The sequence below is a fragment of the Pelophylax lessonae genome, assembly GCF_965119305.1.
Source record: "Pelophylax lessonae genome assembly, chromosome: 12".
In the NCBI taxonomy this organism is placed as follows: domain Eukaryota; kingdom Metazoa; phylum Chordata; class Amphibia; order Anura; family Ranidae; genus Pelophylax; species Pelophylax lessonae.
In genome coordinates, this window is record NC_138779.1 from 150,973,076 (window position 1) to 150,996,491 (window position 23,416).

The following is a 23,416-nucleotide window of genomic DNA, read 5'->3' on the forward strand; positions in this document are numbered from 1 at the left end:
CTGACTCTGGATTCAGTTCTAGCCAGAGTGTTCCTTCCTCTGGACAATCTCTAGATGTTGCATGCTGCGGTTCATCCATTGCTGTCCAGCAGGTGGTCCTTCCTCTGTGCTTGCACGCGGGTACTGGGCCTGCTGGTATCTGCCTTTGAGGAGGTTCTGTTTACAGTGAGTTCCATACAAGCTCCCTTCAAGGGAAGATCCTGGTAATATGGGTCAAGTGTCTGAGGTTTCTGGACAATACGTTTTGTCGCTCTCCTGCTCTTCGGCAGGGATAAACTTTTCTCCCCTTGTATTGGACAGTGGTCATCAGGAATGCCAGTCTGTCCAGGTGGGGAGGTGTCCTGGGTCTGAGCTCCGCTCAGGTTTGTTGGGTGCTGGATGAGTCCAGACTACCGGTCGATGTCTTTGAATTTTGGGCGATCAGGCTGTGCCTGGATTACTGGACGGATCGACTCAGGGGGCTCCCAGTAAAGATCCAGTTGGACAGTGCCACGATGGTGGCTTATGTCAATCACCAGGGCGGAACAAAGAGTGTGTTGGCAGCCCTGGAAACAGCCGACATCCTCTGGTGGGCAGAAGAAATCCTGGTCATTCTAGTGGCCCCAGGCTGGTCTGGCCGCTCTTGTTACGCAGACCTGGTGCGATGGTCCCTGGTGTGCCTCTCAGGGAGGATCTGTCATCCCAAGGGCTGATTTTCAATCCCGCTTTACAGTCACTGGCTTTGACGGCCTGGCTGTGGAAAGCCAGGTGCTGAAGGAGAGGCTTGCCTGGATCTGTGATTCCAACACTGCTGAAGGCTAGGAAGTCTACCTCTAGGAAGATTTACCATCGCATGTGGAAAGCGTACATTTCGTGGTGTGAGTCGATCGGTGTGTTCACCCTCATTCTTTTTTGGTGGCTCGGATTTTGACCTTCCTTCAGGGAGAGGTGTGGAGCAGAAGTTGGCCTTGAGTACCAACAAGGGCCAGGTGTCTGCCTTGGCGGTCTTCTGTCAGCGACCCCTGGCCACGCACTCCCTGGTGCAAGCTTTTATTCAATGGGTTTGACATCTGACTCCACCGGTGCGGTCTCCTATACCGTCATAGGATTTGAATTTGGTGCTTTCAGTTCTTCAAGAGACTCCCTTTGCAAATATTCGGCAGATTCCCCTGCTTACGCTGTCCCAGAAGGTGGCCTTTTTGGGGGCTATCACCTCTGCTTGCAGGGTGTCTGAGCTGGCAGTGTTATCTTGTTGTACCCCCTACTTGGTGGTTCATAATGATAAGGTGGTCCTTCACCCATGTCCGGTGTTCCTTCCTAAGGTAGTCTCTGGCCTCCATTTGAATGTAGACATTGTGTTGCCTTCGTAGTGTCGTAGTGACGAAACGCGTAGGGCGTGGCTTATTACGTCAGTACGTCACTTCCGGTAACGGTGGTTCGGACCGGTGGAACGCGGAAGCAGCCTGGCGGACACCATACACTGAAAGTGAACTCCCTAACTGTGAGTGGATGCTAACTTGCTTTGATTTGGTTACCGTATACTACGCAATGGAGGCTATTTTCTGTTTCAGCAACTGAAGAAACCTGAGTCATCTGCCATAAAGTGTGCGGTAAGCATTGTTTGTACCTGGTGGAGATCCACAGGCGCAATGTGTATTATTTAAAGGCACACAATCGAGCACTTGGTGCAATACTACACAGGTGCACAAACTAGCACTCAGCACTTTGTATCTATGTTGGCAATATGATATGGTTTTACTGAACACAATTTATGCACTTTGTTGATGGTTTTTAAGGATATTGGCACTTAGCACTTTGAATTAAAGTGGCGATAGTACATGGGCTACTAAAAGCACTATATGCACTATATGCACTTTTAAAAAGACGTATGGTTTTATATATATTTTATCTTCACCAATACGCACATCACACACATTTTATCTTTATATGTGATAGCGCCAATACCAACACCCCGCACTTTTTCATTGTGTTGCCTTCCCTGTGTCCCAGGCCCAAACATTCAGGTGTATTTGGCAGCCACAGAGTCTTTTCGGAGGTCACACTTCCTGTTTGTGATCATGGACGGGCCCAGAAAATGGCTGTCCGCTTCTTCTGCAACCATTTCCAGATGGATCAGACAGACGGTGACTCAGGCCTATTCTTTCCGGGGTCAGGTTCCTCCTTTCCCTGTAACGGTGCACTCTACTCGGGCACTTAGTGCTTCTTGGGCCTTCCATCATCAGGAGTCAGTGGCTAAGGTTTGCAAGGTGGCCACCTGGTCGTCAGTGCATACTTTCACCAAATTCTACAAAGTGGATGTGTTGGTATCTGCGGATGCTTTCTTTGGCCGCAAGGTTCTGCAGGCTGCTGCTTAGAGGGTCTGTTCCCTCTTTGGGGTTGTATTGTTCAGGTTGGGCAGTTGTTTTTTGTTGAGCTCCTGTCTACCTGGTTGGATATTGTGTTTAGCCCTGGGATCTTTTTGTTGTCTCACCCCTCATGTTTGGCACTGCTTGGGGATGTCCCTATGGTTCTGAATAATGGAGAACTGTGTCCGTCAATAAACGAAAGAGAGAGATTCTTGTATTTACCCCCCACCCCAAAAGATTTCAGTTTGTTTTTCAATTAAGTTGTACAGTTAATAGGTCACATTAAAGGTGGAAAAGTTCTATAATGTATATTTGTCAAATTTTTTTACATTACAGAAACCTGCCATTTTAACCACTTGCCAGCCGGGCCATAGCTGAATGATGGCTACAGCGCAGTCGGCTAGTTCTGGGAGAGCGTACAGGGACTCGCGCACCCCTGAAGTGCACACACGAAAGTGTCCATGCTTGCCGGGTTCACCAAATCTGGCGCATCATGGATCGCGGTAAAGGTCTAATGACAGCGGCCCTTTACCACGTGATCACTCCTTGCAATGACAGAGCGATCACAATGTAAACAATCCGGGGTGATGCAGTGGTTTAACTCTCTCCTCTCACACTGTGGAGAGGAGAGAGATCAAGTGCAGCACATTAAGTCTACTTGATTTTTACTGTACTTTACCATGCCCTACAGTGCAACATCAGTGCTACTACAATGCCACAGCAGGTCCACCTGTGCCACTACAGTGCTCATTTGTGCCCTACAGTGCTCATCATTGCCACCTGTGCCACATCGGTGCTCATCTGTGCCCTACAGTGCCAGCAGTGTCACTACAGTGCTCATCTGCACTATTACAGTGCTCTACAGTGCCATCAGTGCCACTGCAGTGCTTGTCAATCCTACTACAGTGCCCAATAGTACACATCAATTCCCATCAGTGCATCACGGATCGTGGTGAAGGGCAAATGACAGCGCCCCTTTACCGCGTGATCACTCTGTCCAATGACATGTTCCAAAGACTCATTATGCCTCATAGAGATTATACGTTGGGGTGTTTTCTGTCCAAAATGGGGTCATTTTGTGGGCGTTTCCATTGTCCTAGTGCTCCAGGCCCTTCAAAATTGTGATAGGTTGTCAGGAAATTATATGTGTAATTTATGCTCCTAGAACTCCTGGAGGTGCTACTTGCATGTTGGGCCTCTGTATGTGGCCAGGCAGTGTAAAATCTCACACAGACGTATCGTCATACTAAGGAGGAGTAGCAGAATGTATTTTGTGGTGTAATTTGTGGTATGCACATGCCATCTGAGAGAAATAACCTGTTAATATGACAATTTTGAGGCTGCATGACTCCTGACCCTCTGTCTGGACAGTGCTGATTGGCCCTATGCTGATCACATACACCCTCCCAAGAAAAAAAAAAACCTCTCTAGCAATATACACCAAAGTGAGCAAGTGGAGAGTTCCTCCTAGGGCTCTGTGCTATCAGCAGATGGATTGGGAACAGTAAAAGAAGGGGAGGCTCAGAGAAGACTGGATTAAACAGCCTTTTTACACAATTAGGTTCCACAGTGAGTATGACAAGCATGCTAAGCATGCTTTATTGGATATACAGACTGATTTTACTCTTTTTTTTTTTTTTTTACTGTTTTGTGTTCTGGGTAACACTTTAAGCTAGCCATACATTATACGATTTTTTAATTACATTTCCTTTTGATTTACCTTCAACTATATAGTGCAAAGGTCTGTCTGATTGCATACAAATTTAAAGTGTTTAGGTTTTACCTCCTTTTATATAATTTTGGTAAATGTAAAGGAAATTTGTATCATGTATGGCCAGCTATAGAGTACACTGAAAACGGAGACAAGTACAAATGTTGATCTAATTGAATATTGATTTCTGTTGGATTTGAGCAAATGCTACAGTATTGTAGTTTTCTGACCACTCAAAGACACTTGTGCTTACATCTTTTTTCTCATCAGCTGCAAACAATATTTACAGTATATGTATGGGACCCCATGATCGTGTTGCTGCTGTGGTCGTATGAACATATGTTGCACTTTTGAAAAAGCATAAATCATTTGTTTTTTTACCTTTTTACGCTGTTATTTGGGAGTATTAATTACATCCCCAATGTTTTTTTTTTCAAATTGACACTTCTTGAGAGCTTAGTTAAAGCGGTTGTAAACCCTTGGAAAAAAAAAAAAAAACACCTGCAAGACAAAGGCATAATGGGCTAGTATGCATCGCATACTAGCCCATTATGTGTAACTTACCTTAGAACGAAGCCCCGACGCGGACCCCCGGACATCGCTGCGGGCGCTGCCATGATCCCTCGCCGTCTCTTCCGGGTTCGGCTGCCCCTGGCTCGGTGATTGGCCGGAAGAGACGGCTCCGGCGCGATGATTGGCCGGAGCCGCGATGACATTTTCCGGCAAGCTCCCGGCAAATTAATTGAAGGTCCCCCCCGGACCTTCAGAGCGCATGCGCCGCTCGCGAGAGCGGCTGCATGCACTGTAAATATCTCCTAAACCATGCCGGTTTAGGAGATATTATTTGTACCTACAGGTAAGCCTTATTATAGGATTACCTGTAGGTAAAAGTGTCAAAAAGCGGGATACTACCGCTTTAAGGTGTTACTAAACCCAGAACCTGCATTCGCAATATCTGGTCTCTCACAGTACACAGAACATGGAAATGCAAATAATTTAGTAAAAAGAAACTGATAAATACCTTTTATCATCAGCAGTATATAGCAGCCTTGTGACTTATTGACTTTTATCAGTTCTTAGTAAAGCTTGTAGGAGGACTTTTCATTCCCCCCTGACCCTCTGTCTGGATAGTGCTGTTTGGCCCTGTGCTGATCATATGCACTCTCCCAAGCAAATCTCTCTAGTAATACACACTAAACTGAGCATGTGCAGCTTGTCCCCGAGCTCTGTATTATCTGGAAATAATTAGGGGACAATGGAGGAAGAGGAGGATCAGAGAGACTGGACCACACAGCCTTTATGCACAATGCAGAGGATTAAACCCTTAGGTTCCACAGTGAGTATAACAAGCATGCTTTACTGCATATACTCACTGATTTTACCATTGTGGGTTTAGTAACACTTTAAATTCTCTGGTCTCCATAAATCATTTTCAGCCTTGGTACATATAGGCCGGCATCATCATAGAATAGTAAATTAATAGTAAGGGCTTGAATGTCTACAAATGGACCTAAAACTGATCTGAAAGATAAAAAAATAATCTTTTCATGCAACCGTTTCTTTTCGTACATCACGGGACACAGAGCCATAAATCATAACATATGGGTTATATAGCCACCTGCAGGTGAAGGACACTGGCAACCAATCAGAATTGATGAACCCCCTATATAACCCCTCCCATACAGGAAGTACCTCAGTTTTTTTGCCAGTGTCTAAAAGGTGAAGGTCACTGTGAGACTGGTGCCAAGTGTATTTCTGCTTGTATTTACATTGTAGCAGGTTTAAGCAAAGTATGTTTAAACCATATTGTTACACTGTTTCTTACCCTGAGCTGATTACCTGAAAGGTATCAGCTGTGACAAACAAGATTCAGCCTAAACTGCTCTCTCCCCCATTTGTTTGTTGTGTTTGCCCTGGCGCAAAAGCATTCGCATGTGTGCCTGTGCTGGATTGCATTTCTATGGCGTAGGCCTATTTGCACACATGAATCTTCGCATTTGAGTACAGACATATGCCGCGTGGTGGGCGTGTTCTAACGCAATTTGGCGTGCACGTGGACGCCACGCACCACGCCGCACATGCATAAAAGGGCACATTCTGCAAGGAATCTTTCCAACACACTAGCCTCTGTCACAGGCTGAAAGGGACACAGAGCAGCATGTTACTGGCACTAATAGGTTCTGTATGTTAGGTAATCAGTGTTGTGTGCATTAGGCTGTATAAGCTTGGCAAAGACCTTGAGTACACTTTAACCACTTTAAGACCGGAAGATTTTGCTGCTCAGTGACCAGGCCACTTTTCTCAACTTAGCACTGCATGAATTTTACTGACAATTGCGGGGTCATGCAATGCTGTACCCAAACGAAATTTACGTCCTTTTCCCCCCCCCACAAACAGAGCTTTCTTTTGGTGGTATTTGATCACCTCTGCGTTTTTTATTTTTTGCAATATTAACCGCTTGCCGACTGCTCACAGTATATTTACTGCGGCAGTCAGCCCCTCACAGGCAGAGCGACGTAGGTCTAGTCTACGTCGCTAGCCTTTGAGGCTCTGGGGAGCGAGCGCGCTCCCGCGCGGTCACGGACCCCCCCCCCCCCCCCCCCGCGTGTGACCGGCGGACCCGATGTCCGCCGGTCACTCGGTGATCGTCGGGGGAGAGGGAGAAAGTCAGGCGGTGTAAAAACACTGATCACACGGTTCTACAATGTAGAACCGTTGATCAGTGTCCCTACAGCTCAAGCCACAGCCAATCACAGTAAGAATCACGCCCCTAGGGACACACACAGCCCCTCCCTCTCAAATAAAGTTAACCCCTTCATTACCAGTGTATTTTTACAGTAACAGTGCATATGTATAGCACTGATTACTGTAGAAATGTCACTGGTAACCCCAAAAGTGTCAAAAATGTCAGTCAAGGGTCCGATCTGTCTGCCGCAATGTCGCAGTATCGCAAAAGAAATCGCAGATCGCCGCCATTACGCGTTAAAAAAAAACAACAAAAATGACAAAAATCTTTCCCTTTGTTAGTAAACGCAATAACTTTTGCGCAAACCAATAAAAATACGCTTTTTGCAATTTTTTTTTTACCAAACATCGTTTAGGTACAGCGTCGCACGACCGCGCAATTGTCCGTTAAAGTCACGCAGTGCCGAATCGCAAAATACCCCCTGGTCTTTAAACAGCCAAATCCTCCGGGGCTTAAGTGGTTAAAAAAAAAAAGTGTGAAAATTTTGCGAAAAATTTACATTTTCTACTTTGACTGTTAAACAAATATCCATTATATTCAATTTTTGTCATATATTTAGGCCAAAATGTATTTAGCTACATGTCTTTGACAAAAAAATTCTCAATGAGCTTATTTTTATCCACGTTAAGACCGGAAGATTTTTACCCCCTTCCTGACCAGACCATATTTTGCGATTCGGCACTGCGTTATTTTAACTGACAATTGCGTGGTTGTGCGACCCTGTACCCAAACGTACCCTTTTTTCCCCACTAATAGAGCTTTCTTTTGGTGGTATTTGATCACCTTGTGCGATTTTAAATTTTTGTGCTATAAACAAAGAAAAGCGACAATTTTGAAAAAAAAAAAAAAAAAAAATATTTTTCACATTCTGATATATAACATTCCCAAAAAAAAACAAATTTACAAATCAAATTTTTTTAACATTTTAGGCCAATTTGTTTTCTACTACATGTTTTTGTTAAAAAAAAAATCGCAATAAACGTATTTTGATTGGTTTGCACAAAAGTTATCGCGTTTACTAACTACGGGAAAGATTTATGTCGTTGTTTTTTTTTTTTTTACTAGTAATGGCGGTGATCTGTGATTTTTTTGCGGGACTGCGACATTGCGGACTTCTAACTGACATTTTTGACACTTTTGGGGGGACCAGTGACATTACTACAGTAATCAGTGCTAAAAATATGCACTGTTACTGTAATACTGACACTGGCAGGGAAGAGGTTAACACTGTTGGTGATCAAGGGGTTAAATGTATGCCTCATGCTTACTGATGTGTGTGGGGGGAGGATGGGTTCTGTGAGAGACACAGAGATCGCAGGTTCAGCTATGCTGAATCCTGTGATCTCTCCCTGTCTGTCACAGAGAAGATCCGCCTGCTTTGTTTACACAAGCAGGCGGATCTTCTCACACTTTCTCCGACGATCAGGGAAGAGAGGCGGCAATCGCTGCATCTACAACACCTAAACACAGCGGGAGCGAGCCTCCGAGATAACTAGGAGTCCAGCGACGTAGGTCTACGTCACTGGACCCAGGGGAGCCGACCTGCCACAGTAGTATAACTGTGAGTGGTCGGTAAGTAGTTAAAGGTAGTACCTTAAGTTTGCCTTGCTATAAACCAATGTCTGCCCGAAAAAGGGCTGGAGGGAGCGCAGTTTGAAAGGGCACTATGATGCCACCGTCAGGCCCTGAAGGTCCTAGTCGTGTTTCCACTATGTCTACTCCTCCTGATAAGCCAGAGGCAATTAGCTAATCTTAGTCATTACAATTGTCATGCACAGTAGCTACTTTGTGTACTTCTGCCACAGCCTATGTTACAAAGGATGATTTGGCATCAGCATTAGCCAGACCTATAGGGTAGGATTGCTGACATGATTGCAGCACCACATGGAGGAAAGAAGCTGGTTATATCCCCCTCTCCTGAGCCGCCCCCTGAATCAGTTCAGGATTGGGCAGAGGATGTGGAAGATGTAGCTGAGGGTGACCCTATAGAAGGTCAAGCTGAAAGTTCCACTTCCGGGGAGTCAGATTCAGAGGAATCTCTATCAGCCTCTCAATCCCAGAGATTGTTTATTCAGTCTCTTGCTGGATGGTCCAGGCTGAGTTTTAACTCCCGCCCTTAGAGACTACTGAAACCTCTTTTTCCTCCCTAGGCTCAGAGTCCTCGGTCATTTCCCATGCATCCACTCTTGGAGCAAGAAGTGTATAATTACTGGGATTATCTGGATAGGATGTTTGTTCCTCCTAAAAGGTTTTCATTGTTATATCCTATGGAGGATAAGTTTTCTAAGAGATGGAAAATTCCCCACTGTGGATGCAGCCATTTCTTCGGTTAACAAGAATTTAACCTTTCCTGTGGATAATGCCCAGGTTTTTAAAGATCCAGCGGATAAAAAGTTGGAATCTGTATTGAAAGCCTGTTTTGCGGTTGCAGGCTCTGCAGTACAACCAGCAGTATCAGCCATAGGAGTGTGTCAGTCTTTGAAAGACCGCATAAAACGAGTGGCCAAGACAGTTCCTTCTCACGGAAAGTCTGTGGAAGATCTGTCAGATCTACCTCGCACTTTGTGTTTCGCAGTAGATGCTCTCACGGACTCCATAAGGCAAATTTCACGGTTTGCTCTGATGACAGTGCATATGCGCAGAATCCTTTGCTTAAAGAGCTGGTCTGCGGAATTACCATGTAAAAAATTACTGGCTAGCTTCCCCTTTCAGGGAGAATGCCTTTTTGGTGATGATTGGATAAGTATATCCAAAAGATCTCGGAGGGGAGTACATTGCTACCTGTAAAGAGTAAGAGCAGGCGTCCTTCCTTTAAGATCCCCAGCACACATGATACCAGTGCTTCCAGTTCCAGGCATTGGCAATGGCCTAGACATTCTGCATCCAGACCCAAGCCTTCGGGGCAAGGTCAGAAAAAGCCCTGGGCCCAGAGATCAGCTAAGTCTTCCTCTAAGCCTTCTCAGTGAAGAGGTGCCCCCACTCGCCTGGGTGGGGGGAAGGCTCCTGCAGTTCTCAGGGGCATGGGTGGAGTTAATTCAAGACAACTGGGTTGTCTCCACCATTTCACAGGGATACAAGCTGAAATTTCGGGTGTTCCAACATCCTCGGTTTGTGAGGTCAAGTATACCAACAGATCCCCTAAAAGAAAGATCTCTCTTTCAGGCATTGGACCAGCTGAGAGCTCAGAGGGTGATAACCGAGGTTCCAGAAAACGAAAGGTTTAGGGGTTTTTACTCAAACCTATTCATAATCCCCAAACCAAACGGGGATGTGAGACCTATTTTGGATTTTAAGGCGCTAAATCAGTTTCTGAACTTTCGTTCTTTCCACATGGAATCAATTAGTTCAGTCGTAGCCTCCCTGCAGGGAGAGGAATTTCTAGCATCCATAGACATCAAGGATGCATATCTTCATGTGCTTATATTTCAGACCCATCCAAGGTTCCTTCATTTTGCTATTGAAAACCATAATTTCCGGTTTGTGGCCCTGCCCTTCGGGTTGGCCACAGCACCAAGAGTGTTCACAAAGATCTTAGCACCAGTATTGGCTGTTCTAAGGTCTGAGGGATATCAAGAATAGGATATTTGGATGATCTATTACTAATAGATCGATTGGCGTCGGCTCTAAGCCAAAATATCCTTCAGACTGTACATTTTTTGAAGCGTCTGAGTTGGATACTGAACTTAGCAAAGTCAGCATTACAGCCAGTCCAGCGTCTGGAATATCTGGGGCTTCTTGTCGACATGGTACAGGCAAAGATATTCTTGCCAGCAAGAAGGATCTCAGACCTGAAGGGTCAGGTTCGTTTATAGTAGGACTGAGATATCCGTCTATATGTCTTTTTTTCGTGATGTTACTGGGGAAGATGGTGTCCACATTCGAGGCAATTCCCTATGCTCAATTCCATGCCAGACCCTTGCAGAACAACGTTTTGTCTGAATGGAACGGAAAATTTCAGTCCTTGGACCGGTCCGTATCTCTGCTACCAAGAGTATGTCATAGTTTGATTTGGTGGTTGTTAACCAGAAATCTGGAGATGGGAAAATCCTTTCTTCCAGTGACCTGGAAAGTGGTGACTACAGATACCAGTCTCTCTGGCTGGGGAGCGGTTCTGGAGGAAGCCACTGTCCAGAGAAAATGGGTAGAGAGTCGTCTCCCCATCAACATTTTGGAAATTTGTGCAGTCAGTCGGGCTCTGAAATTCTGGACGCCAAGGCCGTGGCTTATATCAACCATCAAGGTGGCACAAGGAGTCGATCAGCCCAGAAAGAGGTGGATATTATCCTGTCTTGGGCAGAGAAGTTGCGCCATACCTGAACTGTCAGGCAGATTTCTTGAGCCGTCAACCGATGTTTCCGGGGGAATGGTCTTTACATCCTGGGATTTTTCAGATGATCTAAATAAGGGGGTAGTGAGGTGAGTGGCGTTGCCTTTCAATAGGTAAGTAAGGGCACTATACACAAAAGTAATGTGATCTTATTGCTGCCTCTAACACCACAATGAATATAATCAATACTTATAAATAAATAAATATTGAAAAGTGCAAACAGTGCAACAAAGTGTTGATTCGTGGTGTGAGCAGTAAATAAATTATTATAAAATATGACGCAGTAAAAAAAAAAAAATAATATAAATATAAAGTGCTCAGTGGGAGGTGACAAACTTGAATAATTAATAATATTCAAAGTGCATCAACAAGTGGTCAATAAATATACCAGCTGATAAGGAAAAAAATCACTGTATGTGGGTGAGCACAAAACGTGTGAATTAAACGAAATGAATGTGTCCAATAAATATGTAATAAAGTGACGTAGTGCTAATTGATCCAATATATGACTTTACATGAAATGCAAAAATAAAGAAAACTAAATCTAAAGTGACTTAGTGCGGCCTAACCCGATATATATATGCAAAGAACTTGCAATATGGGGCAGCCAATGGAGTGAGATGAAGTGACTAAAAATATATGAATATGGTTAACAGCATAAGTCAATAAGGTAATTGGTTGGTGAAGTAAATTCCAAAAAAAGTTGATGGGGGAATCTCGGGGTGATCCAAATGGAGCGTGCCAGGTGAGGAAACTAGTGCTCCCCTCTCAATTCTGCCCGCACTCACTAGAGCTCAATACCCCTACATGGGTAACCAGCGTGATGTAATAAGGGGTTCCCTCTGCCAGACAGTGGTTCTAATGGATCATCTCTCCCATATACATAGTATACTCAGTATAATCGATACAGCCTCATGTGATATCCGCATCCCATCATTTGTTTAGGGCAAGTTCCAGATCGACCTACAAGGTCCATCATGCCTTGCGGAAACGTTTCCGCAAGGCATGATGGACCTTGTAGTTTGTCTTCCTGTGTAGCATTGGATCGGTGGCTGGCTGGCGGCTCGGAGTGTAGATCACATCAGGAGGTTGATCTGGAACTTGCCGTTCCGTATGTGCTCACTCACATACAGTGATTTTTTTTTTCCTTATCAGCTGGTATATTTATTGACCACTTGTTGATGCACTTTGGATATTATTAACCGCTTGCCGACCGCTGCAAGTAGATTTACTGCGGCGGTCAGCCCCTGCCAGGCAGAGTGACGTTAATTAACGTCACTAGCCTGGGAGGGTCTGGGGAGCGAGCGTGCGCCCGTGGAGGCGCGCTCCCGCTCCCGCGCGGTCACGGACCCCCCCCCCCGCGCGTGTGACCAGCGGACCCGATGTCCGCCGGCCACTCGGCGATCGTCGGGGGAGAGGGAGAATGTCAGGCAGCTTGTGTAAACAAGCTGCCTGTCATTCTCCTCGCTGTAAAGACACTGATCACATGGATCTACTATGTAGATCCGTTGATCAGTGTCCTTACAGCTAGAGCCACAGCCAATCACAGTAAGAATCATGCCCCTAGGGACACACACAGCCCCTCCCTCCCAAATAAAGTTAACCCCTTCACTGCCAGTGTATTTTTACAGTAACAGTGCATATGTATAGCACTGATTACTGTAGAAATGTCACTGGTAACCCCAAAAGTGTCAAAAATGTCAGTCAAGGGTCCGATCTGTCCGCCGCAATGTCGCAGTACCGCAAAAAAAATCGCAGATCGCCGCCATTACGCGTTAAAAAAAAAAACAACAAAAATGACAAAAATCTTTCCCTTTGTTAGTAAACGCAATAACTTTTGCGCAAACCAATCAAAATACGCTTTTTGCGATTTTTTTTTTTTACCAAACATAGGTAGGATAAAACAAATTGGCCAAAAATGTTAAAAAATTTTGATTTTTACATTTTTTTTTGGGGAATTTCATATAAAAAAATGTGAAAAATATTGCTATTTTTGCAAAATTGTCGCTCTTTTTTTGTTTATAGCGCATGATCAAAAAATCGCACAGGTGATCAAATACCACCAAAAGAAAGCTCTGTTTGTGGGAAAAAAAGGACGTCAAATTCGTTAAGGTACAGCGTCGCACGACCACGCAATTGTCCATTAAAGTCACGCAGTGCCGAATCGCAAAATACCCCCTGGTCTTTTAGCAGGAAAATCCTCCGGGGCTTAAGTGGTTAATTATTCAAGTTTGTCACCTCCCACTGAGCACTTTATATTTATATTATATATATTTTTTTTCTGCGTCATATTTTATTATAATTTATTATAATTATACTGCTCCCTCCCATCTGCCTCCTATCCATCCATTAGCAGCCATGTGCTCCCAGTGTGGAGACACTCAAATTAAAAGTGTTAGGACTGCAGGTAAAACAGGGTTCCGTGTAGTGGCCCTGCAGCTTACACGTGCATTTGCAAATGCGTGTCAACTAAACCCCTGTTCTGTATTTATATCATGAGACATATCTACTTGGTTGGTGGCAGACTGGAGGGTGAGTACATCAGACTGGGGGCTGGCTGGCTTCCATGCACCTCTCTTAATCCTTTTCAATTTGTTTTTTTAATAATTTATTTACTGCTCACACCACAAATCAACACTTTGTTGCACTGTTTGCACTTTTCAATATTTATTAATTTATATGTATTGAATATATTCATTGTGGTGTTGGAGGCAGCAATACGATCGCAAGTGCTTTGGATTACCCTGCTTATTATGTTTGTGTATAGTGCCCTTACTTACCTATTGAAAGGCAGCACCACTCACCTCACTACCCCCTTATTTATATATTGAATACAACCCTTTGGGTTGTATTTTGAGGTAGGCTGCAGCCTTAATTTATTCCATAAGCGTGGATTTTCCTACCCCTTTGATTTTCAGATGATCTGTCTACACTGGGGGGTCCCAGACGTAGATCTGTTGGCATCCAGGTTCAGCAAAAAATTGGAGAGATTTGTGTCCAGGACCAGGGATCCACTCACAGTCGGAGTGGATGCCTTGGTGACTCCTTGGGAGTAGTATTCCCTGATATATGCCTTTCCTCCGGTACAGAAGATAGCAGGATCCAGCTAGAGTGGAAACCAGTAATTCTGGTAGCTCTGGCTTGGCCGAGGAGGATTTGGTATGCACAATTCCAGAGGTTGGGAGTGACGAGGCCCTGGGTTCTTCCACTGTGTCCGGACTTGCTCTCTCAAGGTCCGATATTCCCCCCTGTTGTACAGTCTGTAAATTTGAGGGCTTGGCTATTGAAGCCTTAATCTTGGAAGAGCAGGGTGTATTTGGCCCTGATAAACACCAGGAAGCCAGTCTCTAGAAATATTTATTACAGGGTCTGGAAATCCTACATTGCCTGGTGTGATCCAGGAAATGGCATCCCCGAACATATATTATCGGGGGAATTCTATCCTTCCTGCAAGCAGGGGTAGATATGAAATTAGCCCTGAGCACGATTAAAGGGCATTTTTCAGCTTTATTGTTTTTTTTTTTTTTGGGGAACCGATCGATTCCCATTCGTTGGTTCAAACTTTCATCCGGGGGAATATTGCGTTTGCTTCCACCAGTGAAGCCACCTTTGTGTCCTTGGGACTTAAATTTGGTGTTGGCAGTTTTGCAAAAACAGCCTTTTGAACCTCTAGAGCAGGTTCCCCTGTTTTCTTTGACCAAGAAACTGGTATTTTTGATTGCGATACCTTCGGCTAGAAGGGTATCTGAATCAGCAGCTCTTTCTTGTAAAGAGCCATTCTTGATATTTTATCAAGATAGGGTGATTTTACGTCCTCACCCGGATTTTTTGCCTAAGGTAGTGTCCGCCTTTCATTTGATTTAGGACATTGTACTACCTTCTTTTTTCCAGATCCTCACTCAGAGGAGGAAAGGTTATTGCATTCTCTTGATGTAATGCGTGAACTTACTTTTATTTACAGGAAACAGCTCAGATTCGTAAGACTGAGAGCTTGTTTGTACTGCCAGAAGGCCCCAGAAAGGGATTGGCAGCATCTTCTTTTTTTTTTTTTTTTGTAATTAACGTTTTTATTGTTTTTTTCAATACATTACATATTATATACATATATACATTATTCTTAGAAATCTACACGACACCCACCTCCTTCATTCCCCCCCCCCCGCCCCACAAAATAAACGAAGCACTAAAATAAAATATAAAAAAAACCATAAACAAATATGCTTTAATAGTGAATTCAAACCCTAAACCACATTCCCCAGCTCAATTAGCTCTCCCATAACAAACCCAAAGTCTACGGGGGAGAGGAAGGTGAAGAGAAAAAAAAAAACCCCACCCCCCTACACCACATCCAATCAACGACAGTTCAACATATCAAACTCCATCTTCAGTTTCCCAGTACCGCCCACCTTAGTGCCACGAAGCAAACATAAATAAAAAATATACTTTAATAGTGAATTCATTCCTTCTTCCACAGCTCCTGACTCAATTACCCCTCCCGTCACAGACCAAGAGTCCGCGCGGGGAGAGAAAAGTGGAGGGAACACATAAAAAAAAAAAAAAAAAGGAACCCCCCCCCCCTCCAGTCCTGTGAATAATGTGAATGTTTGCCATTAGTCCTAAAGTATCTACAATAGTGCTGTCCTAAACACAAATCCCCCTTACCCAATCAGTCCCCTCTAAGTGGGGTATTCTAGCCCCAAGTTACCCTTAACCTGTATATACAAGTTTCTTAGTGTTTGGTGTTTAATAAATTCAAATCCATTCTTATGTTGTGAAAGATACGTGGTGACTCACGTTCCCCTTTTGATGCTCCCCTATACCTCTAAGGAGCTCCCAAAAAAAAGAAAAAAAAAAGGGGGGGGGGAATAGGACCCCACAAAAAACATTACAACAAAGAGAACCCTCCTCTCATAATCGTCAAAACCTCTCAAAGATACTTCCACTGACATACTGTGATGCCAAAAAAAAAAGGAGCGCCCCCCCACCCTCCCTACTGCCAGAAGGCCCCAGAAAGGGATTGGCAGCATCTAAATCTACGATTTCTTGTTGGATTAACCAGGTTATTACCCAGGCGTATGGTTTAGTAGGAAAGGTTCCACCTTTTCCTGTAAAGGGACATTCTACCAGAGGAGTAGGTGCCTCTTGGGCTCATCGCTATCAGGCCTCTATGGCTCAGATTTGCAAGGCCGCGACCTGGTCGTCGGTGCATACGTTCACTCGTTTCTATAGAGTGGATGTTGGGACCCAGGAGGAGTTTGCTTTTGGCCGCAGTGTTCTGCGGGCGGCGGTGCAATCCTTCTGTTAAGGGTCAGATGGCGGTATTTTCTTTGGTGTCCCCCTCCCCTAAGTTGCATTGCTTTGGGATGTCCCATATGTTATGATTTATGGCTCTGTGTCCCCCCTCTGTGTACATCACGTACTTCAAGAAAAATTGATTTTTAACTCATACTTACCTGTAAAATCCATTTCTTGAAGTACATCACTGGACACAGAGGTCCCTCCCCTCTTCTATGGGGTCTTTTATTGCTTTCTACAAAACTAAGGTACTTCCTGTATGGGAGGGGTTATATAGTAGGTCATCAATTCTGATTGGTTGCCAGTGTCCTTCCCCTCTAGGTGGCTATATAACCCATATGTTATGATTTATGGCTTTGTGTCCCATGATGTACTTCAAGAAATGGATTTTACAGGTAAGTATGGATTAAAAATATTTTTTTTACATTTTCAAAATACTTTGTGCCTGACCCTTTGTTTTTACCTTACAGGGACTACTGCCACGTGGAGAGAAGCTAAATCCACTGCGAGAGAAGAATGCACGTGTCAACCAGCTCTTGCGCTCATGGCTCCCACGTCTTCCTGGAGTGCAACTGCTGGACGTAGATTTTGGCTTTGTTCACTCAGATGGCACTATCTCTAGAAGCGACATGTTCGATTTTCTCCACCTCACGGCTACTGGCTATGCTAAGGTCTGCAGGCCACTTCATGAACTGATTATGCAACTGCTGGAGGAAACCCCGGAAGAAAAACAAGTCACTCTAGCCTGATCACCATGTCATTCATCCTGTTGTCAGTGTTACATCATTGGCTGCCCCCCCTCCTCCTCGCTAACTACAATTGCCTCAGCTGTACATCTACATGCTCAATGTATATACACCTGCTCAAATCCAACCTCTGCAAACCCCCTTTATTGTCTCCTGTATTATTGATCACCTAACATCATTGAAGCCTCCCCTGTGGAGTCAGAGTTGCAGAATTGGAATATGGATTTTTGACGTTGGCAGTGGTGGGATACCAAAAATCATAGAGTGATGTAGGCTGTATATATCCATGGCTAATCTAGGGAAGAGAGAAAACTCCCTTCCAAATTTGGCTGTGCAGCCATTGTGAAGCCTTTGTGTAGTGTTTACAATTATGCTGATGTTCAGGATTCCCCTCCTGAATCAGCAAACTCCCTATTCAATTCAATAGGTTTCTCTTTTATGACAATTACACCTTTCAGGTGCCTGCAAAGGTTTACATAGGTAAAGGTTGTATGGCAGACAACCCTGGTGTGAAAGGGGTGCTAATACACAAAACTAGAAGTGGAAAGATTTAATAAAGAAAATCTAGCATTAAGTGTCACTTGTAAAAGTGGGAATGTCTGCAATTCAATCATGTCATTGCAAGTGCAGCCTGTACCAAATTGAAAATACCCCTAGTTTATTTTATTATCTGGTAAGTTTTGTTCTGTAACTGTCCTCTTATTGCGCAGTGCATAAGCAGTCTTGGAAATGTACGTGAATATAATTGTATTGCTTGTATGAATCCTTTATTGATAAAATGTGTTGTGGTCAGGGACCAAAGCAGAAGTTACTGAAATTAATCTGTCCTGAAAATTCAGATCATCATCTGGGAAGCTGGGCATTATGGGTTACTAAGTGGTTTAGTACCGAAGCATTCAGCAATATGTAGCCATGACTCAACAATAAAGGGTGTGGTTGGTGGAAGATTAAGGGCCAATAAAAGCTGCAGATAGGTTATCTTGTAGTGTATTGAGCGCTCTCTGTGCCTCTCGGATCTGTACAGGTTTAGGACTCAGTTGTAGATTTTGCATCTTCAGAGCTTTTGCTTCTACATATAGCATAATGAATTGGATCGTTCCTCCTCATTGTTATGTGTGTATGGAGAGAAGTTATAAAAATATCAGTGGTACCCTTGTCTCTGTCTTTTTGTTAAGAAAATACTTTTCTCTGAAAATAGGTGAAGACTCTTGTGTATGCAAACCCTAACACATTCACTGGTAAGCTTCAAGTATAACTAAAGGCAGAATGTTTTTTTCTGTTTTGGATGGAGTGGATAGGGGTTAGACCCCCTCAGTTTTCAGTCAGAAAAAAAGTTTCTCTTTAGTTCGTTGATGGACACAACTCCAGAATCATCTTGACCATTGGGTTATGCTGCCCCCTACAGGAGTAGGACACTAGGCAGGAAAAAGCTTTACCATGCCTATGGGACAGTCCCAGGGGGTATACTCCCACTTCCTGCTATAGGCATTCAGTTTTTTTCTGCCTAGTCAGGAGTAAGGACCTAGTTCCTTGTTGGGATCTCTGGTTTTAGCATCTTTTCCTTTTTAAATGGAACTTTTTTGCTCTTTTATTATTTTCCGTTCCTGTGAGAACTACAATCAACTGCTGCTGGACTGGGCGACAAACTCGATATTCTAGATTCTTAAGGTCTCCCCAGTCCAGCCAGCACACGTGCACAGGCCTCAGCTCCGTGCTAGGTCGACCGCGGCATAGCCCCACTGGACGGGGGCTGGCCTGCGAGTTTAACGCCTCGCTAGGACACATATGACCTGGTCATGGCTTGAGTTGCAGCACTTCTCCTGGCTGACAGCACTCCTATTCCGGTGGTGAGGTGATCTGTCTGGAGCGGTGCCCACCAGGTTCCACGGCATGGTAAGTAGTTATCCCCCCTCTCCCCTGAGGGTTTTGTGGTGGACATTGGCCCCTTCCTGGGACGATAGGACCCCCAGGTTTGCCCTACTCCTCAGGTTGTGAGCTGGCTTTTGTGTCGCGTCACAGAGAGCGGGTTCCTCCAGGCCTGCAGACGGCTGTGGCGTATGTCAATCACCAACGGGGCACAAGAAGTGTCCTGGTGACTCGGGAGGTAGCTGGCAGTCTGAGGTTCAGCTGTGTCTCCGGTGGGGAACTCCCGAAGGTGGACCTGTTGGCCGTTCGTCTCAACAGGAAGTACAAAGAATTATGGCAAGGTCTCGGGATCCTCTGACTGACGTTACAGACGCACTGGTGTCTCCTCGGGGCCAGTATCTTCTGATATACACCTTTCCCACGCTAAAACTTCTGCCGAGGATGACCAGATCCCTTCTGCGAAGGATCAAGGCAGAAGGGATCCGGTCATCCTAGTGGCCCCAGACTGGCCTTTCTGGTCTTGGTACGCCAATATGGTACGGCTAGTCGCCGATGCCCCTTGGAGACTTCCTATCAGAGAAGATTTATTGGTCCAAGGGCCAATCATCCTGCTTTACAGTCGCTAGCTTTAACAGCTTGGCTGTTGATAGCCAGATGTTGAAGGCTGGGGGGGGGTGATTCCCACGTTGTAAAAGGCTAGAAAATCTACCTCTAGGAAGATTTTACCATGGCGCTTGGAAGTCGTACATTGCATGGTTTGAGTCTCTTGGGGTTCATCCCTGTTCCCTTTCGGTGGCTTGGATTTTGGCATTCTTCCAGCGAGGTATTGAGCAGCGCCTGGCCTTGGGTACCATCAAGGGCCAGGTTTTTGACCTTGGTTGTCTTCTTTTACCGTGCTTTGGCTACGCTTTCTTTGGTTCGCACCTTTATTTAGGGGGTTTTCCACAGTACAGTCTCCGTTGCCTCTGTGGAATCTCAATATGGTGCTGTCGGTTCTCCAGTACCCGCTTTTCGAAAATATTTGCAAGCTTCTTCTGCTTACATTGTCCAAGAAGGTAGCCTTCTTGGTGGCTATTACTGCTGCACACAGGGTGTTGTCTTGTCATTCACCTTAACTGGTGGTTCACAGAGATAAAGTGGTGCATCATCCTTTTCAGTCGTTCCTTCCTAAAGTTGGGTCTGGTTTCCATCTGAATTGCCTCCCCTTTGTCCAAAGCCTGAACATCCTAAGAAGATTGCCTTGTACTCTCTGGAAGTGGGTCGGGCGATCAGGGTATACCTTGCGGCAACCAAGTCGTTTAGGAAATCAGCCGTACTACAGTGCCTTGCGAAAGTATTCGGCCCCCTTGAACTTTTGCCACATTTCAGGCTTCAAACATAAAGATATAAAACTGTAATTTTTTGTGAAGAATCAACAAGTGGGACACAATCATGAAGTGAAACGAAATTTATTGGATATTTCAAACTTTTTTTAACAAATAAAAAACTGAAAAATTGGGCGTGCAAAAGTATTCAGCCCCCTTATGTTAATACTTTGTAGCGCCACCTTTTGCTGCGATTACAGCTGTAAGTCGCTTGGGGTATGTCTCTATCAGTTTTGCACATTGAGAGAGTGACATTTTTGCCCATTCCTCCATGCAAAACAGCTCGAGCTCAGTGAGGTTGGATGGAGAGCGTTTGTGAACAGCAGTTTTCAGTTCTTTCCACAGATTCTCGATTGGATTCAGGTCTGGACTTTGACTTGGCCATTCTAACACCTGGATATGTTTATTTGTGAACCATTCTATTGTAGATTTTGCTTTATGTTTTGGATCATTGTCTTGTTGGAAGACAAATCTCCGTCCCAGTCTCAGGTCTTTTGCAGACTCCATCAGGTTTTCTTCCAGAATGGTCCTGTATTTGGCTCCATCCATCTTCCCATCAATTTTAACCATCTTCCCTGTCCCTGCTGAAGAAAAGCAGGCCCAAACCATGATGCTGCCACCACCATGTTTGACAGTGGGGATGGTGTGTTCAGGGTGATGAGCTGTGTTGCTTTTACGCCAAACATAACGTTTTGCCTTGTTGCCAAAAAGTTCGATTTTGGTTTCATCTGACCAGAGCACCTTCTTCCACATGTTTGGTGTGTCTCCCAGGTGGCTTGTGGCAAACTTTAAACAACACTTTTTATGGATGTCTTTAAGAAATAGCTTTCTTCTTGCCACTCTTCCATAAAGGCCAGATTTGTGCAGTATACCACTGATTGTTGTCCTATGGACAGAGTCTCCCACCTCAGCTGTAGATCTCTGCAGTTCATCCAGAGTGATCATGGGCCTCTTGGCTGCATCTCTGATCAGTCTTCTCCTTGTATAAGCTGAAAGTTTAGAGGGACGGCCAGGTCTTTGTAGATTTGCAGTGGTCTGATACTCCTTCCATTTCAACATTATCGCTTGCACAGTGCTCCTTGGGATGTTTAAAGCTTGGGAAATCTTTTTGTATCCAAATCCGGCTTTAAACTTCTCCACAACAGTATCTCGGACCTGCCTGGTGTGTTCCTTGTTCTTCATGATGCACTCTGCACTTTAAACGGACCTCTGAGACTATCACAGTGCAGGTGCATTTATACGGAGACTTGATTACACACAGGTGGATTCTATTTATCATCATTAGTCATTTAGGTCAACATTGGATCATTCAGAGATCCTCACTGAACTTCTGGAGAGAGTTTGCTGCACTGAAAGTAAAGGGGCTGAATAATTTTGCACGCCCAATTTTTCAGTTTTTTATTTGTTAAAGTTTGAAATATCCAATAAATTTAGTTCCGCTTTATGATTGTGTCCCACTTGTTGTTGATTCTTCACAAAAAAATTACAGTTTTATATCTTTATGTTTGAAGCCTGAAATGTGGCAAAAGGTCGCAAAGTTCAAGGGGGCCGAATACTTTCGCAAGGCACTGTATTTGTCTTTACGGATGGATTTTGCAAAGGGTTGATCGCGTCTGCTGCGACCATTTCCGAATGGACAAGACAGCCGGTGGTGCAGGCTTATTCCATCAAGGTTCAGGTTCCTCCATTCTCGTGCTTAGTGCCTCCTGGGCCTTCTGCCATCAGGCGTCAGAGGTGCAGGTTGGCAAGGTGGCCACTTGGTCGTTTGTGCACACTTTCACAAAATTTTATACAATAGATGTGCTGGCATCTGCGGATGCTGCTTTTGGCTGCTGTTTAAGAGGATTAGTCCTCTTTGAGGGTGTTTTTTCAGGTGAGCTCCAGTTGTTCCTGGTTGAGCTCCATGTTACCTGGTTGGCTAGGTTTAGCTTTTTGAGAATCTTTTCTGCTGTGTTTATTCCCACCCTCATGTTTGACACTGCTTTGGGACGTCCCAATGGTCAAGAAGATTCTGGAGCTGTCTCAGTCAATGAACGAAAGAGAAAATTGGATTTTTGTCTTACCGTAAAATTAATTTCTCTGATATTCATTGACGGACATAGCACCCACTACTGTTGAGTTGGGTTATTTTTCTTCTGACACTGCTTGCAACTAAACTGAATGCCTATAGCAGGAAGTGGGAGTATACCCCCTGGGACTGCCCCATAGGCATGGTAAAGTTTTTTCCTGCCTAGTGTCCTACTTCTGTAGGGGGCAGCATAACCCAATGGTCAAAAAGATTCTGGAGCTGTGTCTGTCAATGAATATCAGAGAAAAGAATTTTACGGTAAGACAAAAACCCAATTTTTGCCTATAGTTGTACTTTAACCCTTTTGCTGCCACAGCATTTTTTTTTTGTCTTGCGCATACGCGCAAAAAAGAACATGAAACATTTTACATAAAATGGCATTTAAAACCTCAAAACATTTGGAGAGATTTACAAAAGCGGGTGCACACAGAATCTGGTGCAGCTGTGCATAGTAACCAATCAGCTTCTAACCAGCTTGTTCAATGAAGCTTTGACAATACAACCTGTAATCTGACTGGTTACTATGCACAGCTGCACCAGATTCTGTGTGCTCCAGTTTTAGCAAAGCGTAAAAACCTTTGAGGAACCTGAAAAATAGGCACGTGAAGGTATGCATCCTTGGCGTCTATGGATGCTAGAAATTCCTCTCCCTGCAGGGAGGCCATGACTGAGCGAATTGACTACATTCGGAAAGTACGAATGTTTAGAAACGGTTCAGAGCTTTGAGATCCAGAATAGGTCTCACGTCTCCGTTTGGCTTGGGGACTACGAAAAGGTTTGAGTAAAAAAAAATGAATCTTTTGCCCTCCCGAACCTCTGTAATCATTCTTTGGGACCTTAAATGGTCCAGAGCCGGAAAAAGAGATCTTCTTTTTAGAGGATCTGCAGGTATGTTTGATTTTACAAACCGAGGATGCGGGAACATCTGAAATTTCAGTTTGTATCTCT

The 23,416-nt window shown here is 44.5% G+C and overlaps 1 protein-coding gene across 1 annotated transcript in view; it reads left to right on the top strand.

Moving 5' to 3' along the window:
- PAFAH1B2 (platelet activating factor acetylhydrolase 1b catalytic subunit 2) overlaps window positions 1-18,320 on the top strand; it is a 75,329-nt gene extending 57,009 nt beyond the window's left edge. Inside the window, exon 6 of the mRNA XM_082274296.1 lies at window positions 16,895-18,320. Coding sequence (XP_082130422.1) covers window positions 16,895-17,173 — 279 coding nt within the window. The 3' untranslated portion in view covers window positions 17,174-18,320. The remainder of the gene's footprint in view (window positions 1-16,894) is intronic.
- Window positions 18,321-23,416: the final 5,096 nt, after the last annotated feature.